This window comes from Notolepis coatsorum (assembly GCF_963971535.1).
Source record: "Notolepis coatsorum genome assembly, chromosome: 3".
Taxonomy (NCBI): Eukaryota; Metazoa; Chordata; class Actinopteri; order Aulopiformes; family Paralepididae; genus Notolepis; species Notolepis coatsorum.
The window spans coordinates 173177419-173198862 of NC_140167.1; the positions used below are offsets into that span (position 1 = coordinate 173177419).

General features: G+C 43.6%; 1 protein-coding gene across 1 annotated transcript; it reads right to left on the reverse strand.

Annotated features, from left to right (window-relative positions):
• Positions 1 to 12735: 12735 nt before the first annotated feature.
• LOC311224596 (heterogeneous nuclear ribonucleoprotein A0-like) lies at positions 12736 to 13626 on the reverse strand (the record flags this gene model as incomplete). The annotated part of the gene is made up of 1 exon (XM_084309632.1): positions 12736 to 13626. The coding sequence occupies one exon, from the start codon at positions 13624 to 13626 to the stop codon at positions 12736 to 12738; it is 891 nt and encodes a 296-aa protein (XP_084165758.1).
• Positions 13627 to 21444: the final 7818 nt, after the last annotated feature.

Below are 21444 nucleotides of genomic sequence, written 5' to 3' on the forward strand. Positions count from 1 at the left end.
GGGGGGGGGGGGGGGAGCGAGCGAGTGTCCATGGTATTGTATTTATTATTTTTATGTCTTTTAGTCTATTTTCATTCTGATTTAATTACCGGACTGTCATTATTGTTATTATTATTTCTGTTATTGTCCTGTGAGTTATTGTTGATTATTACTGTTACTGTATTGTTTGTCTTGTTTCATGTAAAAAAAGAGAAAATAAAAAACATTTGTTAAAAAAAAATTCTATACAGCGATATCGACATCGGTAAATATCGGTATCGGCCAGAACAGCAATATTAATATCGGTTATCGGTATAGGCCACAATTTTCACATCGGTGCATCACTAATTGTATGCAATATATGATATTCCTTTATTGATCCCCTCTGGGAAATCGTCATAGCAGCATGGGGGATGGGAGGTACAGATATGGGCAGGGTAATAGAAAGACATGCATATAGGCAATACAATTTGATCTGAATATAAAAATGAGAGAAAATAAACAGTGTAAACAAAGGTGCAGATGAGGGTCTGTATGCCCTATCGGTTATACGTTACATTAAAGGGGAACTATTTTACTATTTCTTTCACTATTTGGGCACTTTTACACAATTCCTGTGAGTCTATGGAACACCTCTGTAATATATATATTTTTTTAATTCATTGTTTTGTATTTCTAATCAAGTCCTCAAAAACAGCATTTTTCTACCTCAAGATTTCGAGCTGTTTTGAGCCTGGGCTGCAGGTGCCACCTAAACCACTGCGGAGCGTCGTCGTCTATCTCAACATTAACATGCAGCAGTGACTATATGACATCACATATAGGCACATTTTCAAACGACTCAGTTCAGTGAGGGTGAATATTGTGAGAGGAGAATTGGAAGAATGCGCCAATATGAGAATTTTGAGACATAGATCATATTAATATAAGTTCACATAGCTAGGAAACAATGCTAAACACTCAAAGAGGCCATTTATAAGATAGTTCCCCTTTAAATATAGGCAGGACTTGATTGATCAGAAACAGATCTAAGCCTGTACAATCTATGAATCAGTGACTATAGTATGTTATTGGACAGTAAGTGGTCGTGAGACATACCCCACAGCCTTAGAGAGAGACATACAGCCTGAGAGACATACAGCCTGAGAGAGACATACAACCTGAGAGAGAGACATACAGCCTGAGAGAGAGACATACAGCCTGAGAGAGAGACATACAGCCTGGGAGACATACAGCCTGAGAGAGAGACATACAGCCTGAGAGACATACAGCCTGAGAGAGAGACATACAGCCTGAGAGAGACATACAGCCTGAGAGACATACAGCCTGAGAGAGAGACATACAGCCTGAGAGACACACAGCCTGAGAGAGAGACATACAGCCTGAGAGACATACAGCCTGAGAGACATACAGCCTGAGAGAGAGACATACAGCCTGCGAGAGAGACATACAGCCTGAGAGACATACAGCCTGAGAGACATACAGCCTGAGAGACACACAGCCTGAGAAAGAGACATACAGCCTGAGAGAGACAGCCTGAGAGAGAGACATACAGCCTGAGAGACACACAGCCTGAAAGAGACATACAGCCTGAGAGACATACAGCCTGAGAGACATACAGCCTGAGAGACACACAGCCTGAGAGAGAGACATACAGCCTGAGAGACATACAGCCTGAGAAACATACAGCCTGAGAGAGAGACATATAGCCTGAGAGACATACAGCCTGAGAGACATACAGTCTGAGAGACATACAGCCTGAGAGAGACATACAGCCTGAGAAAGAGACATACAGCCTGAGAGACATACAGCCTGAGAGAGAGAGACATACAGCCTGAGAGAGACATACAGTCTGAGAGAGATACATACAGCCTGAGAGAGAGACATACAGCCTGAGAGAGACATACAGCCTGAGAGACATACAGCCTGAGAGAGAGACATATAGCCTGAGAGACACACAACCTGAGAGAGAGACATACAGCCTGAGAGACATACAGCCTGAGAGACATACAGTCTGAGAGACATACAGCCTGAGAGAGACATACAGCCTGAGAGAGAGACATACATCCTGAGAGACATACAGCCTGAGAGAGACATACAGTCTGAGAGAGACATACAGCCTGAGAGAGACATACAGTCTGAGAGAGATACATACTGCCTGAGAGAGACATACAGCCTGAGAGAGACATACAGCCTGAGAGACATACAGCCTGAGAGAGAGACATACAGCCTGAGAGACATACAGCCTGAGAAACATACAGCCTGAGAGAGAGACATACAGCCTGAGAGACACACAACCTGAGAGAGAGACATACAGCCTGAGAGACATACAGCCTGAGAGAGAGACACACAGCCTGAGAGACATACAGCCTGAGAGAGAGACATATAGCCTGAGAGACACACAGCCTGAGAGAGACATACAGCCTGAGATACATACAGCCTGAGAGAGAGACATACAGCCTGAGAGACATACAGCCTGAGAAACATACAGCCTGAGAGAGAGACATATAGCCTGAGAGACACACAACCTGAGAGAGAGACATACAGCCTGAGAGACATACAGCCTGAGAGAGAGACACACAGCCTGAGAGACATACAGCCTGAGAGAGAGACATATAGCCTGAGAGACACACAGCCTGAGAGAGAGACATACAGCCTGAGAGAGAGACATACAGCCTGAGAGAGAGACATACAGCCTGAGAGAGAGACAGCCCGAGAGAGACATACAGCCTGAGAGACACACAGCCTGAGAGACATACAGCCTGAGAGAGAGACATACAGCCTGAGAGACATACAGCCTGAGAGAGAGACATATAGCCTGAGAGACACACAGCCTGAGAGAGAGACATACAGCCTGAGAGAGAGACATACAGCCTGAGAGAGAGACAGCCCGAGAAAGACATACAGCCTGAGAGACTCACAGCCTGAGAGAGACATACAGCCTGAGAGAGAGACATACAGCCTGAGAGACATACAGCCTGAGAGACATACAGCCTGAGAGAGAGACATGCAGCCTGAGAGAGACACACAGCCTGAGAGACATACAGCTGTATATACATAACGGAACGTAGACCAATCTCGGTCACTCTCTTTGTCTGGGAACGCCCAAAACCAAATTCGGTCACGCCCCATTTTGCGCGACATCCAGGCTTTTTTTACTGTCAGCGTTTGGGAATTTCATGTCGACAGGTAGGTGAAGTGAAATGATACTTATTTTAGAATATATATATCAAATTTCATGAGTATTCATCTATATTTAGTCATCTAAAGACTATTAGATATGAACGTATGTACCAGTAAAAAGTGGGAATCTCTAGAATGTGTTTTGGGCGATGGTGTTTACAAGTGTGCGGGTAGCCTTTCTAATCAACTTGACGTTATACACAACACTTTCTGTTGTCAGTAGATGGCAGCATTGGTTTAAAATGTGAAAATGTTATGACTACAAAATGACTACAAATCCCAAGACCTTTATCACCTAGTTGTTCACAGGTCAGCACCGGATTAGGAAAACGTGATCTCAACACAGAAGCGTTAAACTATTAATGCGACCTGCATATAGTGACCGAGAATGGTCACCTAATTATCTTAACAAAAGTGCATCATTAGCATTATGTTTGTTGTCTAAAGGGGAACATGATGGTAGAATTTAATATTTTAATGTTATCCGCATATAAAAGGACAAATAAAACATAGTTAATTTGTAAGAAACCTTAATGAAAACGGCGCAGGGTAAGTTATATTCGCTATTGTTATGAAAATGTGATAGAATCCTATAAAAATGTGGACGCATTTGGTCACTGTGACGTTATATATATATTTATTCTTATCATGTGTATACAATATATATATATATCCACAGCTGTCTATACATACCATACAGTTATCCTATAACCATAGTTATATGAGTATAGCGAGCGCTCTGCTCTATTGGAACCATATCCCTTATCAATCTAATACTGAATAATTTTCTTCACATGTACACACCCATCCGCCTGGCCACACCCACATCCGCTCCTCTACATAAGCGGGGACATGGCCATACTAATAGCTCCTTCCCAAGTCTTTCACCACCGAAGGCGAAGACCACAGGGTCCTCAGTGAGTCAGAGCAGAGCGCTCGCTATACTCATATAACTATGGTTTAGGGCTGAGCCCTATTAATCAATTAGTCGACTAATCGGTCGAAAGGGGCCGTAGTCGACTGGCCAACCTCTTAGTCGAATATGATAAAAAAATTTAATAAAAATAAAATATTTTTTTTTTATTTTTTTTTATTTTTTTCTTTTTTAAAGAAAAGAGGCATAGAAGCGTGGCTAACGCTAATGGCACGCATACCAGAGGCTAACTGCCTACGAAAACAGGCACAGAGGCACTGAAAGAGGATTTCACCCATCTAATGAACACACTATACTAGACAAATATCAAGATGTATCCATCAGTGGACCAATTGCATGCTTTTGCAGAGGACAAGAAGCCTTCAGTCGACTCCTTCAGACATTAAGCACCCCCCACAGCCCAAATGGAATGATAAAAATAAAAAAAATAGTATGGTTGACCAACACATAGTGAAGACAGGTTGATTTACATACCTAGTTTGCTGGATGTGGATATCCTAAAGAGATATTTCAGACTCCTATCACAATCGACCCCAGGTAACTCAACAGGGTCCTGTAGTGTAGCCTACAAACAAACTGCTACGGCTATTTTGGCTGGGATAGCCTACTGGGATAAGAGTAAGAACACTTAAATGTAGGAATAATCAAAGATAATGAGCAGGCCTCAAAGTCCACAATATGTAAATATGTAAAAAAAGCCAGGGTTATTAAGAGATGTACAAAAGGACTAGAAACCTGTGGTGATATTGACCTTGAATTCCATAACTAATATGTGTGAATAATTAGAAAACCATAATATTATGCCTTGTATACTTTTTAGCAGCAGAGTGGGCTGCAGGGCTAAATGAGGAACGATTCTAGAGACAGTTGCATCAGATAACAGCAGGAACAGTTATTTCAACCCCCACTAGCAACACTAGAACAAAGGAACTGAAAAGTCACACCCAAATGTTAGCAGATTTCAGCCGACAGCAGAGACCAGATAACTGGCTCTGATAAGTATAAGACAGGACTAAAGATCATTAATCAATAAAGACATGTTTCAAAGTTAAATGAAAAAGCATGATACTTGATTGGCTTTGATTGGATTGACAAGTCTATAAAGAAACCAATAAAAACATCTATATAGATATTTAGAATTAAGAATCCTGGTATAGTTATCACAGTTCAATAATGGTACACGAAGGAATGTTGATGCATTCAGAGGAGACACCGACGGGGGCCACAGGCAGGCCCCCCCCTCTCTGTCCAATCACATCGCCACAGCCCAGAGGAGGGGGCCATTGACACCAACCCCCACAGAAGAACCAACCGGATTGGACCAAACGTATTATTAAAATGTGCTACTATTGGTGGAAAATGATAGTATTTAAGAGCGAACATAGTGTTAATTCAGGAGCCCAGACCGCCCCCAGGTCTGCGGCTCCCCGCTCCCAACCCAGAGAATGCTGTCGGCTGATTTTCATGTAAGTAAGCTGGATGGGCCCATGGTTGGTTAGAATAGAATGTAAAGATACTTATCTTAGAAACCAGGCTTACTCATATGAAAAGGGGCTTACAGTAGATTCTCTATTTTCATTGATGTTAACAATGACTGTTGTATGTACATGTTGGGGTTTTGAGATGCAAACCTTGTTGATCCTTTGTACAAGACAGACATGTTAATGTATTCTGATAATCCTTGTATGTGAAAAGCAACCTTTTAATTCACTCTGGGCCGCAGAGACAAATAAATACATGAGTTTGAATTCGAACTCTCCCGTCTGGACTGCACGTTTATTCCTTGCTGGCTATATTGGAAGTCAGATGAGGAGACCAAATTCTATCACTTATGATCTTTTTCCTCCTTCCAGATAACAACCTCATTGTACTGTGAATAAACCTTAGGTTTTCATTAAGAATATACCACAGAAACCACAATTACTTTGATTAAAAAAACAGCCAAAGCCTACATGCATTGGCTGTGGGTAGACTACATCCGGTTCTGTAACCATTTCACCCACCTGAGAAAGGGGTTAAACAAGGGTAAGGATGCCAACTAGAGAAGATGAGGCGTCATAAATCACTTTAAGACCTGTGGGAACAACTGAAGGCAACCTGGTTAAATGAGTAAAATAACTAAGTAATAACTAAGTTTGAATACCGTTTTATTTAAAATGAACATACATATGCATACCAAAATGCTTTTGAACAATTGTAAGTTTTGATCTTCAGACATTATTAAAGTATACAATACATGAGATTACTGTAAGTAAATGAAAAAATGAACAATATTTAGGCTGATGAAGACACTGTCTACTTGTGGTGGGGGAGGGAAAATTACTGACGTTGATTTGTACATAACACATGGGAAGGAACAAGGAAACTGCTTTAATCCTGCAGCATCTCTCCCGCCTTTACTAAAGACCTACAGATGTGGGACTGGAAAACGAGGTCTCTAACGCCGGTAGCAAGCTAGATGCCGGTGGTTGACGCAAGATGACGTCAGCTGACGCTGCTCTGCCTGGTTCAACCAGTCGGGGGAGTCGAGTTACACGGTGGAGAGAGGGGGCTATTGTACAATCTGTGTGTGTGCATGCGACACTAGTCTTGGACATATTATTTTGCAATGTAATGCTTTTCTGTTGATTATTTGACTGTCATTGGTACAGTAATGGTGTGGTATTTTCGATTAACGTGCGTTTTTTAAGGATAATCAGCTAGATACAGTGCAGTATTATTCTTTACGAGACAACCCAACGTGCTGGCACCGAAGACCCGCCCCTACTCTGCCTCTGATTCGCAGACTGTGGCTCTAGTTACGCTCTGGGGGGAATGTAACTGGATTGAGCAGGCTGGTGGATCATGTAGTGAATTAACTGGTAAGATAACTTAGGTTTACCGTTCGTTTGTTTACTGCAGTTATGTCAGAACGACAATCAACTAATCAACTAACACTAGCAACTGCTCAAATAAAGCATACCCACATTTGCTGTCAAGTTAACGTTATGGTTATGGTCCCTCGAAAAATAGAATGTGACCGCAAGGCTGGCCGTAACGTTAGCTAACGTTAATTTAGCTGGATAGATGTACAGTAGCAGTACTGTCTATCTGTATGTCGTGTATGTCATATATGTTATGATGAATTGAAAATACAAGGCATTTATCTATGTTAAAATGTAAACTGGACCGTCGACTCTTGTGATCAGGCTGTCCTGTGGATAGAATAATCATATTTTCCTATTCACTTCTGGTTTGAATAAGCAGAGATGGAGATTTGTACATTTTAATTTTTAATTTTTTTCTTGATACAGGGATGAAACACTCTCTTGGTCAACTCACATTAACAATACTGTAACAAAAATGAGCAGAAGTATTTCAATTATTAGACGGAATGCCTATTTTTTAACAGACACAGCTACTGTACCAAGCAAGTCATACAATCACTAGTTTTGTCACATCTGGACATTAATAAATACAAAAGTGTATTGTTATTGTTGTCATGTATTGTTGTCATGAACTGAATAGATTCCAGAAGTCATAATCCACTTAGTTCCACTATGCTGCTATGTCTATACTACTATGTATCACAAACAGTACTGTATTTGCAAATCTGGTATGTCATAAATGTATAGATGTAGCAGTACTGTCTATCTGTATGTCGTGTATGTCATATATGTTACGATGAATTGAAAATGGGGGACCCTGATGTAAACAACCAGTATGGCCACTACCATTTTTTTTGTAGTTTGCTTTAAAAATAAGCAGAGATGGAGATTTGTACATTTAAATTTTTAATTTTTTTCTTGCAGGCAGACTGACAACCCCCATCAGGACTCAGAAACTGGAACATTTTGCCACCCTTCCTCTGCAGAGTTCAAATAGAGCCACTTCTTCAGGAGGCCAGATTGCTTGGAGTTATAATAGATGAAACACACTCTTGGTCAACTCACATTAACAATACTGTAACAAAAATGAGCAGAAGTATTTCAATTATTAGACGGAATGCCTATTTTTTTTACAGACACAGCTACTGTACCAAGCAAGTCATACAATCACTAGTTTTGTCACATCTGGACTACTGTCCAGCAATCTAAAAAATAGTAAGATAAAATAGACAGAGTAAAATAGTGCAGTGCAATAAAATAGTAGAATAGAATAGATACAACTTATTTTTTTACAATGAGAATTTTATTACCATTGCAGAATGGGTAAACTACAGTCAATACACACAATTGTTAAGGGGATGCAGACCAGAGAAAGACGTTTGTCTTTTTGCACTTTTGTTGCAACCCCAGTTATCCCATGTCTGGATTATACATTGCAAAGTTCATCCTTCCTCTGCAGAGTTCAAATAAAGCTGACTTGACATGACTTGAAAAAAACAGTGTTGAGACAACCCCCCCCCCCCCCCCCCCCACCTCCAATGTACAAGGGAAGACTACTCGAAATGTGTTGTTTTCTTTGTGCATTAAGCCAGTCAATTTGCTCTTTGTATGGGATTATAACGGAGTTGTTACCCATTAAAAGTTAATGTCTTTGATTGATTGATTGAAAAGTTTATTAACAGATTGCAGAATGGGTACAGTACAGTACAGCTCAATACATACAATTGTTAAGAGGATGCAGACCTGAGAAAGACTTTCGTCTTGTTTCCATCAGGGTCCCCCATTTTCAATTCATCATATGACACACATGACATACAGATAGACAGTACTGCTACATCTATACATTTATGACATACCAGATTTTCAAATACAGTACTGTTTGTGATACTAAAAAAATCCAGAAGAAGAGTATATACATTTGACATAGAAACTGTGCATTGCGGGAGGTTGGGTAGGTGGGGTGGGGCTGTACATTGGAGGTGGGGGGGGGGGGGGGGGGTTGGGTAGGGGGGGGACACACTGTACATTGGAATACTGACATACATTTGACATGGAAACTGTACATTGGAGGAGGTTGGGTAGGTGGGGTGGGGTTGGGTGGGGCTGTACATTGGAATTTGCAGTCTCCCGTAGGTGTTCTTTGAGAGTGTTTTTGAAGGTGGGTAGTGATTTACATTCCTTTACAGCTTTGGGTAGGGCGTTCCACATTGTTGTGGCATAATTGCGAAACGTGTTTAGTCCCTTGTTTGAGCCGAATCTGGGTTTTACATGATTTGTGGAGCTCCCTCTGGTGTTGTGATCGTGGTATTCACTGACCTTTGGGAAGTATTTTGACATGTACATGGGTACCTTGGTCGTGTAGTGTATCTTGTAGACCAGGCCCATTGCAAGTTGCTGTACTCTGTTGTCTACTCTAAGCCATCCTAGGTTGGCAAAGTGTGCAGGGGTGAGGTGGGTTCTAGGAGTCAGGTCAAGCAGTAGTCTGACTAGTTTGTTTTGAGATGTTTGTAATTTGGTTTTTAGTGCCTTTGAGGTGCTTTGGTACCATGAGGTGCAAGGATAGTCGTAGTACCCTTGAATGAGTGCTCCTGCCAGAGTCTTCAGGGTATTCTTGTTTACCAGGGAGGAGATCCGGTACAAGAATCGAGTTCGTTGATTGATTTTTTTTATTACATTGGATGCCATTTTGTCACAGGAAAGATTAGCCTCTAGGATGGAACCTAGGTAGGTAATTTCATCTTTCCTTGTGACAATATTGTCACCCACTGTAACTGAGAAGCCGTCTGTTTTTCTGAGTTTGTTATTTGAACCGAAGAGAATGGACTCTGTTTTGCCCATGTGTAATGATAGTTTGTTGTCGGCGAGCCATATGCAGATTTTGCCTAGTTCCGAGCTGAGGGTTTTTTCAACCTGTAACTTGTTCTTGTCAGAGACAAGCAGGGCTGAGTCGTCCGCAAACAGGAACAAGTTGCAGTCACAAGCTGACGACATGTCATTTGCATAAATTAGGAACAGTAGTGGTCCTAGTATGCTTCCTTGTGGAACACCACAGTTCACTGTGAGGGGGGGGGGTAGGGTACCGTTTACCTCCACCATCTGTTCTCTCCCCTCCAGGTAGGATTGTATCCAGCTCACTGATAAACTATCAAAACCAATTGCTTTTAGCTTGTCAATCAGAATGGTGTGATTGACAGTGTCGAAGGCCTTTTGTAGGTCTAGCATGACCATGCCGCAGTATTTGCCCGCGTCCACCTCTTGCTTGATGTGGTCGTTCAAATAGAGAAGGTATGTGTCAGTGGAGTGGGATGTTCTGAAGCCAGATTGGAATTCGTAGATTAGATTCTTATCCGTAAGGTACTTTTCGACCTGTTCGTATACTATTTTTTCCATGACTTTCGAGATGGATGTAAGGATAGAAACAGGGCGGTAGTTGCCTGGGTCTAATTTGCTGCCCTTTTTGTGCAGGGGTGTTACTCTCGCTATTTTGAAGTCCTTGGGGACGTGTCCCTGTTTTATGGAGAGGTTTATTATGTGTGTGATGACTGGGGTGATGGCGGCTGCTGAGTCTCTGAGGAATTTGGAGGGGATGTTGTCATGGCCAGTGGCCTTGTTCGGTTGGAGGGGGCTCAGAGGTCTTGCTTTATACATTTGTGTGCTCCCCTCGCATTTGACGATCAATTGGACTTGAAAACAGCAGTGACCTGAAATGTCTTTTGCTCCCTCTGGGTGAAAAAACATACTCCCAAGGGTCGGCTTGAACACATCTGTGTAGAGCAGAGAGCAGTCAGAAATGCTCTTGCAGTATATTAAGACCTTCTCTGTGCTGTGTCCCTTAAGCATTAGTTCTTTACAGAGCCATGAGAATGTCTTGACTGGATCTGACACCACCCTCTTTGATGCCAGCCTGATATTGGCCCGATCTGGCGCTCGCCCCTGTTAGAAAAGAGAAATATTAAGCCCTGTGCAAGGAATAATATGAAAATGTGCCATTGAATATCCTGTAGCTAGATATGACATTTGGACATGACATGTTTGTCCTCCATAGATACAGTAATTGAATGGAAATTGTATTAACAGATTGCAAAATGGGTACAATACAGTACAGCTCAATACACACAATTGTTAAGGGGATGCAGACCAGAGGAAGACTTTCGTCTTGTTTACATCAGGGTCCCCCATTTTCAATTAATCATAACATATATGACAGACAGACAGTACTGCTACATCTATGACATACCAGATTTACAAATACAGTACTTTGTGATACAAAAAGAGTCTAAAAAAGAGAGTATATACACTTGACGTAGAAACTGTACATTGGAGGAGGTTGTGTAGGTGGGTGGGGGGTTGGGTGGACTGTACATTGGATCTACAAATATACAGTACTGTTTACAGTATGTGTACAAGGGAAGACTACTCGAAATGTGTTGTTTTCTTTGTGCATTAAGCCAGTCAATTTGCTCTTTGTATGGGATTATAACGGAGTTGTTACCCATTAAAAGTTAATGTCTTGCTTTATACATTTGTGTGCTCCCCTCGCATTTGACGATCAATTGGACTTGAAAACAGCAGTGACCACCACTCGTTACATCATATGAAACAGTAGCCCCTGTCATGTCACGTAAGCGGCAGATAAAACAGTGAAGATCAGATCATTTGACTTACCACTTAATCCAACGTTCATTCCCCACAAGAGTCTCCGGTGACCCGAACACCAGCCAGTATTTACCCTGGGTGATTTGGTCGTCCACTCCTGCACTTTTCCCGGCACACGCTGCCGATTAAGGGCACGTACTTGGTCCTCAATAATGGACATTAGTGGACAAACCACTAAAACAATGGGGTTTTCGTGCCATTTGGAATAGCCATAGGTCTTTGCTGTAGCCGGTATTTTTGTATTTCCGATTCACATTTAGGAGGCATAGCAAGTTCGGTTGTCTCGAAGGAAGGATATAATTCCAACTTGACTTTGACTTTGCGCCTCCTGGCGGCACAAAACAGAAGCCGCACCCACCCTAATAAAACCATTTGACGAGGGACGTTAAGGGCGGTAGAGGCCGTTGGAATGGCGGTAGGAGAGACCTCAATTTGCAATGCTGTAACTGTATGGATACTTATACAAACGTATGTAATCAGTGAAGACATAGCTCTAAGATAGAAATTGAAATCCATAGCACATGCGTTCCTCATCCCCATAAAAGTAAAACATATCAATCTTACTTAAGGAAAAAAAAATTCTTTACTACTTGCTTAAAATGCAAAAGGGAAAAATAATCATATATATATATAGAGAATAGTTTCGAACAAAAACAATCCTACATGGACTAGTTTCAAACAAAACAAAAAAAACGAGAATGTACGCAAATAAAAATCAGATTCAACTCTTAATTCCAACTCTCGCGGGAACATAAAAAAGGATTCACTGAATTCTGCATTTCGAAGGTGTCCTAGAGAAGTACGGTGTCCTAGAAGTACGGTGTCCTAGAAGTACGGCAACAGCTGCTTGTGCAAATCAGGCTTTCTGGGAAGTGCTCTTCCTACCTGTTTGGGTTTTTTCTTGAGAGGTCTTCGTTACGATTGTGAGAGGGGGGTTCACAGTGTCTGCATTTGTATGGCAGATGCCCCCATCATTATTGAATTTTTTTCTTTTGTTGAGTCATCCGAATGTGGCGGTATCGCTGAGGGGTGTACGGCGGAGATTCTTCTCTTTTCTTTGCGAATAGTCTGTCGTGGTGGCTAACGGTCGTCGAAATGGTGACCGCCATTTTGATTTTAGTAACCGCCGCTGTAGCCGCCGCCTCTCTGGTAGCCGCCGCCTCTCTGGTAGCCGCCGCCTCCTCCGCCGCCCCGGGTGTAGGGCACGGCGCTCCTCTGCGCGCCGTAACCGCTGCTAGGCGTGGCGCTCTTCATGGGGCCGTAGCCGCTAGGCTGCGCGCCGTAACCGCTGCCAAAGTCACTGCCGCTGTAGCCGTTTCCGCCGCCATAGCCTGCCGCTATCTGCTCGCCACCGTAGCCGCCACCTCCGTAGCTCGCGCCTCCTCCGTATCCACCGCCACCACCGTAGCTCGCGCCTCCGCCGTATCCTCCGTAGCTCGCGCCTCCGCCGTATCTTCCTCCGCCACCGTAGCCGCCATCATAGCTGTTGTAGCGACCCGACGCCTGCATCTCCTGCTTGGTGAGGGCCTTCTTCACCTCCACCTTGTGGCCCTTGATGGTGTGGTACTTCACCACCACCGACTTGTCGGCCGAGTCGTTGTCGGTGAAGTGGACGAAGCCGAAGCCCCGCTTCCTCATGCTCTCCTTCTCGGAGATCACCTCGCTCTTCTCGATCGCGCCGAACTGCGCGAAATACTCCGTGAGGTCCTCCTCCTCGATGTCGTCCTTCAAGCCGCCGACGAATATCTTATTCACCTTGGCGAGCGCCTTGGCGAGCTCCACGGTGGTGCCGTCGACGACATGCGGCCTGGCCGCCATTGCCGCGTCGCCCTCGTCGCCCGAGGTGTAGGTGACGAAGCCGAAGCAGCGGGATCTCTGCAGCTGCTTGTTCACGACGACCACGCAGTCGGTTAAACTACCGAATTGCTCGAAATGTTTGCGCAGGCCGCCGTCGTCTGTGTCCATGTTCAGTCCACCGACGAACAGTGTACAAAGTTGGTCTGCCATTTTCTTTTTTTTTCTCCTCGCTAAAGTCTCTAGTTGACTGTGAAGCGACAGTTGAGTCAGTTAGTGAAGGTGGTGGGAGAAGGGGAACGCGGCTTGTATTTATACCAGACCAGATCGAACATTCTGGAACATTTGTGGTGATGTCATAGCCGAACATTCTAGAACATCGAACATTCTGGAACATTTGTGATGATGTCATAGCCGAACATTCTAGAATATTCAGGAACGAGATCCCGTACAATCTACAGAGTTCCTTGATGACGCCAGATTAAAAGTTTCGACCTTGGTCGGCGTGAAGTCGAGTGGGGCAGCGATAGTACTAGGGCTGACCCCTATTAATCTATTAGTCGACTAATCGGTCGAAAGGGGCCGTAGTCGACTGGCCGACCTCTTAGTCGAATATAATAAAAAAAAATTAAATAAAAAAATAATAATAATAATAATTATTATTTTTTATAATTTTTTTCAAAAAAAAGAGGCATAGAAGCGTGGCTAACGCTAATGGTACGCATACCAGAGGCTAACTGGCTACGAAAACAGGCACAGAGGCACTGAAAGAGGATTTCACCCATCTAATGAACACACTATACTAGACAAATATCAAGATGTATCCATCAGTGGACCAATTGCATGCTTTTGCAGAGGACAAGAAGCCTTCAGTCGACTCCTTCAGACATTAAGCACCCCCCACAGCCCAAATGGAATGTTAAAAAAATATATATATATATATTATACTTTTTCTTTTATTTTATTTTTTTTTAAGTCGACCAATAGTCGACTAACGGCAAATTTTGGCCAATCCTAGTCGACCATCCAAATCCTTAGTCGGGGACAGCCCTACTATGGTTATAGGATAACCGTATGTTATATTATCGTATAGCTTACGCTCTGCTCTATTGGAATACAGGAGCTGAGCAGAACGGAAGCTCGACAAATGTACCCGCTGAGGCCCCCCACAACCATCAGAACCGGGGAGGACCCGAGCCACCGGACCCCCCTAGAGGGGGACGGGAGGGAATCGGATCCGACTGTGCGAAGAGGGTTTAGCAACTCAACGCACAGGGTGAGCAGATCATGGGACTTACCTTCACACAGAAGGACCCGCGACTACGCAGGCGCACATCCCACATGCCACTAGGGAACAAAAAAAAAAAAAAAAAAAAAACGTTACAGCCCCTAACATCACAGGGTCAAAGGTCAAGAACCCAACCCCGTGGCAAGGCCATAGCAGCGAAGCGCGGAGGAGGACCCAGCCCCAGGAACAGCCTGAGGGTCAGGACCTCCCGGGAAAAAAGGGGGCCTGGCGAGGCCAACGATGCCGTAGCATCGAGACCCCACCAGACGGTTACTAGTGACACCACCCCCCACATCGCCAGCGTATCGGACAGGGCCCAATCCAAGAGCAGGCCCTTCCCCCCTACAGCACACTGCCCTGAAGCACTCTACAGAGGCTACACCCCCACAACACTGTGGGGCCAGTCGGCGCACCGGGGAGACAACCCCCAAGAGGTTGATCCCTCAATCCTGGCAACAGGTCAAGAGCGTAACTCGACCTGTGCCCGGAGCACTGCGTACTAGACAGGCGCAGAAGGGGTCTACTGTGAACAGCACCCCGGCGGAAGGGGCGTTCGGTATGCTGTGCACCATGTCGCAGCCTCCACAAAACCCGATCCCCTAGAGAGGTCGAGGTAGAGAAGGCTGACACGATTGGCAGACGTCATGAAAAGTGCGGGGGGACACTCGCAGGCAGACGGGGTCAAGCCTGGCCTAAACCTGAGAGTCGACTCCGCTACCAACACACCGGGGAATCAACCACCCCCCTATGTTTAGTTTAACAGAAGGCGTTGTTCCCTTAACCCCCCCAAGAAAAACTCCGAAACACCACTGCGCGTATACACCGGCTATACAGGCAGTACAAGTGTTTCAGTTTTCAAGAAGGGGTTAACCCAGGCCAACAGGTCGACGAGAACGAGTCCGGACCTGGGCCCGGCAGACCGGGACGTACACAGGGATGCCAGAGGGGTACAATAGAACCACCTCGACAGCCCCCTCCCAGCCCCGCCAAGCAGGGAAAGGGAGGGGCGAAAAAGAATGGAGAAGGACCAGGCCCCTTAGCACAGCGCAAGGTACAACACAATATGGACCAGCAGATATGTGGAAAAGATCCTAAAACGTTTTGACATGCAAGAATGTAGAACAAGGGAAACACTAGACTACCAAGAGGATGCTCAGAAATTGACAGATGTAAAAATGTACAGAGAAGCTGTAGGTAGCCTCATTTATTTGACAACATGTACTCGCCCTGACCTATGTTTTGTAGTGAGTAAATTGTTATAGCATTTTGCTGATCCCACAGAGGAGCACTGGATTACAGCAAAACATGTTTTTCGCTATCTCAAAGGCACAGCAGATAAACAGCTTTGTTTCAGAAAGAGCAGCGAGGGCTTAGGGCTTAAAGCAGGGGTCTCAAACTCAATTTACCTGGGGGCCGCTGAAGGTAGAGTCTGGGTGAGGCTGGGCCGCATCAAATATTCCACAAAAAAAGGGTTACAAGTATTCCAAAAAGAAGTACAACTGATCCAATCTTCTCAATATTTAGCAATAACATTTCAGAACATGAACAGTTCTTCAGAACATGAACGGTTCTTCAGAACATAGGCTTCTCAGTGGTGTCAGTGGACTCATCCACATGCAGCTATGGAAATGCACTGTGCATTTTTTTTTATTCTATCACAAAGCTGTTTAATCAAATCACCAGCCAGTATTTCAGTTATTCTGGTTGCTGTGCGATCTGAGGGGGATTTGCTTTTGTTTGCCTTCAAACATGGTCTCCATCACTTCAGTCATACATTATTTTATTATGTATGCATCAGAGAGAGAGAATGGCTTCTTGTGTTTAGCAAACACCCATGCCACCCATGGTTGCTTTTTCTCGTTGTGACGTAGATTTAACAATAATTCTGCTTGCAGCTTTATATGATGATTTCATTCCATTTATTTATGTGGTTCTTAGCACTGAATTTTGAGGGAAGGTTGCATCAAAATAACTGTGTTTTGTTTCGTAGTGGCATTTCATATTGCCACTCTTCACAAGAGCTACCGTTTCATGGCATATTAGTCACTTTTCTTTTACTTGCCATCTTTGAAGATCCCATATTTTTCTGCTGCCTGCCTGCTGGCGAAACTAGCTACATTTATCTCACGGAGATAAAACTGGGAGCGAGGCTACTGTAGATGCGCTGTCAACTCTCTGCTCTGACTCGGACTGAAGGAGACGACACGCATTCCGTGAAGACCCACCCTATTCCCCTACTCTGCCTCTGATTCGCAGACTGTGGGTGGGGGGTGAGAAACTCTGATGGGACGCTGAATGTGATTGGACCAGACCCGTACACAGACACAGACAGACAGTGGCTTGCAGAGGAGATTTAGCGAGGATGCATTTGCCTTCCACTTTACTTGGTATCACTCCGGAATCACGTTTCAACCAAGTCACTAACGTAACGTTGCTGTCATGAGCCTGCGCTATGGTAGCCTACAAGTGATCAAATAAATAAAACTTCCAACTCGTGCAACGACTCTGCAACAAGTTGCATGCGGGCCGCATTAACACTAAACTTTGATGTCAAGTAGGGGGCCGCAAAAGATCATCCCGCGGGCCGCAATTGGCCCGCGGGCCGCAAGTTTGAGACCCCTGGCTTAAAGCCTACAGTGATGCAATTTGGGCGGCAGATGCCACAGACAGAAGAAGTACCACAGGGTATTCAGTCCCGGCGCCATGGGCGGGCATTAGGGGGCCGGGCCCGCCCACTGAGTCAGCTGTGCCCACCCTGGTAATTTTTATTTTTATTTTTTTGTCAATCAAAGTCAACTATCCAAATCCTTAGTCAGGGACAGCCCTAGTGGGCACTGATGTCAACAACAACACTACTGAAGCTAGCACGGCACTCTGTGAGAATTCGTTTTCTACCCTCAAGAACGTCTTTACAGAACATCGCCTTAGTATGCTTCATCGACGCAACTAAGGCCAATTTAATTCAGTTGGCATTTGAGAAGGACTTAACAAAAAAATTCAGGAATGAGTGGAGGGGCAGTGTTTTAAGAAGATTTCACTCTGTCCCCAACAGTGATGCCACAGATTACTTGTAAAAGTAATCCGATTACTGATTACTGATTACTCCTTTAAAAAGTAATCCAAGTTACTTTACTGATTACTTGATTATCAGAGTAACTTAGTTACTTTGAAAGTAACTAGGTTACGAAGTCGTCGTCGTTCCCCCAACAGTTTTTTTAAAACGCTTTATTGAAAGTGCATAAATTGTTTTTAACTTGTTTCTCTGCACATAACGTAAATTGTTAAACTAGTGCTTCAGCTTCTGTACCATCAAGTATGGTAAAGCAACAGTCTATGATGCTCACAGCATTAGAGCAGCCAGCCAGTGGTTTTACAAAACCAGTGTATCCATTCACATCTAACAAATGCAGGCTGAACTATTCAATTATATCAACTGTAACTATTAAATTGTTTTTATAAATGTCTCTCTATAAACATACAATCAGTCTCTCTTTAACATGTAAATTAACTGTAAATCTGGCAAATAAGAGCTTTTGCTCTGCCACCATCAAATATACATTAATCAATAGGGAAAGAAACGATCTCTCTCTTTTGCTGTTTGGCTGGCCTCCGAGTCCTCCTGTACCTAGTCGAAGCGTCGTAGTGTTGTGATTCCAGATGCTTTCAATGCAATTGGATGTGCTGTTTTTAGCGGTAGACAGTATTTACGTTTAGGTCGCTTTCACATATAGTTTTGGTGGACTCGGTGCGGTTCTGGGGGTGAAGTTGCAACATTGTTGCATTCTTCATTTGGTTCGCCTGCTTTCACACAGAGTCCCCCCCCCCCCCCACTCCTAACAAACCCCCCCCCCCACTCCTAACCAACCCCCCCCCCCCACCCAACCACCTCCTCTGGAATTCTCAGACGAATGCAACGGAGCCCTGCTGTCACACGATTGGCGCATATGTCACATGACGTGCTGTGAAGACCCGCCCTACTCTGCCTCTGATTCGCAGACTGTGGATGGGGAATGTGATTGGGCCAAAGCAGAGTCACTCACAGACAGAGAGTCCAGTCACGCCGCGGCCCGCGGGACACATTCTTGTGTAACCCTTTCACTGCCACACCACGTCACTCCCAAATAAGAAAAACAGCTCAAAACTGTATTTTTGACTGTCGAAAACGAAATAAAATACTGCATTCCGCCTGCATTATGAATTTATGATGAGATAGTAACGAAATAGTAATGCACAGCCACTTGGACAAGTAACTGCAATCAGATTACTGGCTTTTAAAGATTAACGCGTTAGATTACTATTTTCGGGGAAAAGTAATCAGATTACAATAACGCGTTACTTAGTAACGCGTTACCGGCATCACTGGTCCCCAAACACCGCTTGCCTCTCTACTAATGATGGTGAGTAGCCTGTGGAGGAATTTTGTTTGCTTTTTTATGCACCTTATTTATGTCAGTTCAGTTCAGTTTGTCAGTGAATTCAGAAGTGTTGAATAAATGGAGACTTTTCAAAGATATAGAATAGAATAGAAATGTATTATCCTGAGGGAAATTTGACACTGCAAATCACTCAAGATTAAACATTTAGACAGAACAAGTCACAAATAAGAATAACAAAACAAATGGCCTAAGAATAGAATTAAATGAAATAGAATAAAAATAGAATAAAAGATACAGTAAATAAATACAGTAAAAATATACTGAAGTCTACAGTAGGTGTAATAATGCACAGTGCTGTTAAAAAGTAAGAGTCCAGGAAGATGGTAATTGTCACTCTGTGCTCAGTGATGCAGTGAGGCACAGTGATGCATTGTATAGTCTGATGGCTGTCGGAATGAAGGACTTCCTGTGCCGTTCAGTGCTGCATTTAGGTAGTGTGAGCCTCCTCTCCGCCACCCTCACTAGAGTCCAGCTCCACCCCAACCACGCTACTGGCCTTCTTGACCATCTTATCCAGCCTGTTTATGTCCCCTGCTCTCAGTCCGCTGCCCCAGCAGGTCTGTTATATATATCCATTCAGTCTGTTTTTGTATAAGTGAAAGAGAAATTAGATTTTTTAATTGCCTCTCCGCTGTTTAGTTCAGCACCGTGGGCAGCGCCAAGCAAGCCACAGCACCGCTGTCCCAGCTGAAACTGTAGTAGAATCCTAACAATAATCTAAGGTTATTGTACAGTACAAGGAGGTCGTTAACTGGAAGGAGGAAAAAGGATCATAAGTGATAGAATTTGGTCCCCTCATCTGACTCCCAATATAGCCAGCAAGGAATAAATGTGCAGTCCAGACAACAGAGTTCGAATTCAACTCATGGATTTATTTGTCTCGGCGGCCAGGAGTGAATAAAAAGGTTGCTTTTCACATACAAGGATTATCAGAATACATTAATCATGTCTGTTTTGTACACAGGATCAACAAGGTTTGCATCTCAAAACCCCAACATGTAGGTACATACAACAGTCATTGTTAACATAAATGTAATTAGAGAAAATACTGTAAGCATTACACATGAGTAAATCTGGTTTACATTACTCTAATCTAAACAACAATTGGTGTTTCCCATGTATTTACTCACATAAAATGCAATCAGCTCACAGTAGTCTCTGGATGGGTGGCGGTGGAGCCGCAGACCTGGGGAGGGGTCTGGGCTCCTGAATAACACTATGTTTTGCTCTTAAGTACTATAATTTCCCACCAATAGCACATGTTACTAATACGTTTGGTCCAATCCGATTGGTATCTTCTGGAAGGGTGGTCCGCCCTTCCCCCTGGTTTCCTCGGTGGGGGCTGGCTGCCCCCACCTCCTCGATTTCCTGTGTGGGTCTTCCTTTAAACATAGGGGGCCGCCAATGGCCCCCGTCGGTGTGGTTCCTTCAGTGAACAGAAGGGGGGGGGGGGTCTTGGTGGCCCCCCTTGGTGTGGCCTCTTGAGGAGTACAGAGGCATGTTCCAATACACCTTTTACCAGATGTATCTCCCGTGTATATGAATTTACACACTTCTAATATTATGGTTTTACTCTTGGCTTACCTTTCGATACTAAACAGTTGATTAATAGATAACTTTGTTTGTGAATTAGTGTCCATGACTAATCATCATCTCTTCAACAAGTCTAAACTGGTCTGCCCTGTGTTCAACCCAGCTGTCTCTGCTTCTACATTTACATACAGTCAATTCGAGAAGGTGTTGTTTGTTCTCTAAATTAGTCATTGCTTGAGTGGGGGTTGAAATAACTGTTCCTGCTGTTATCTGATGCAACTGTCTCAATCGTTCCTCATTTAGCCCTGCAACCCACTCTGCTGCTAAACAGTATACAAGGCATTTGCATATATTTTCTATTTACAGACATATTGATTATGAAATCCCAGTCAAGGGTACCACAATTCCTCCCTTTGACATTTAATAATGTCATAAACAAGTACCTTGACTTGATTTCTATACATACTAGCCATACAATTTAACATTAAAATAAAAATCATACATTTTGAATTTTTCTCAATTTTCAATTTTTCTTCAATTATTCTTTGGTACATATCATCAATGAGTTTTTGCTCCTCAAGGCTCATTAGCCAGAGGCCCACCTTTTAAACAACAACTTTTGGGCTTGTTGAAAACAATAAAACAATTTCTTTTAATCTCCAAATTATACATTAAAATATAATAAATCACAAATTTCAAACCCAATTTCCTTAATCTATATGAACGTTTGTTTCCACACTCTTTTAGATGATCTGGTTGAGAGAAACATACATT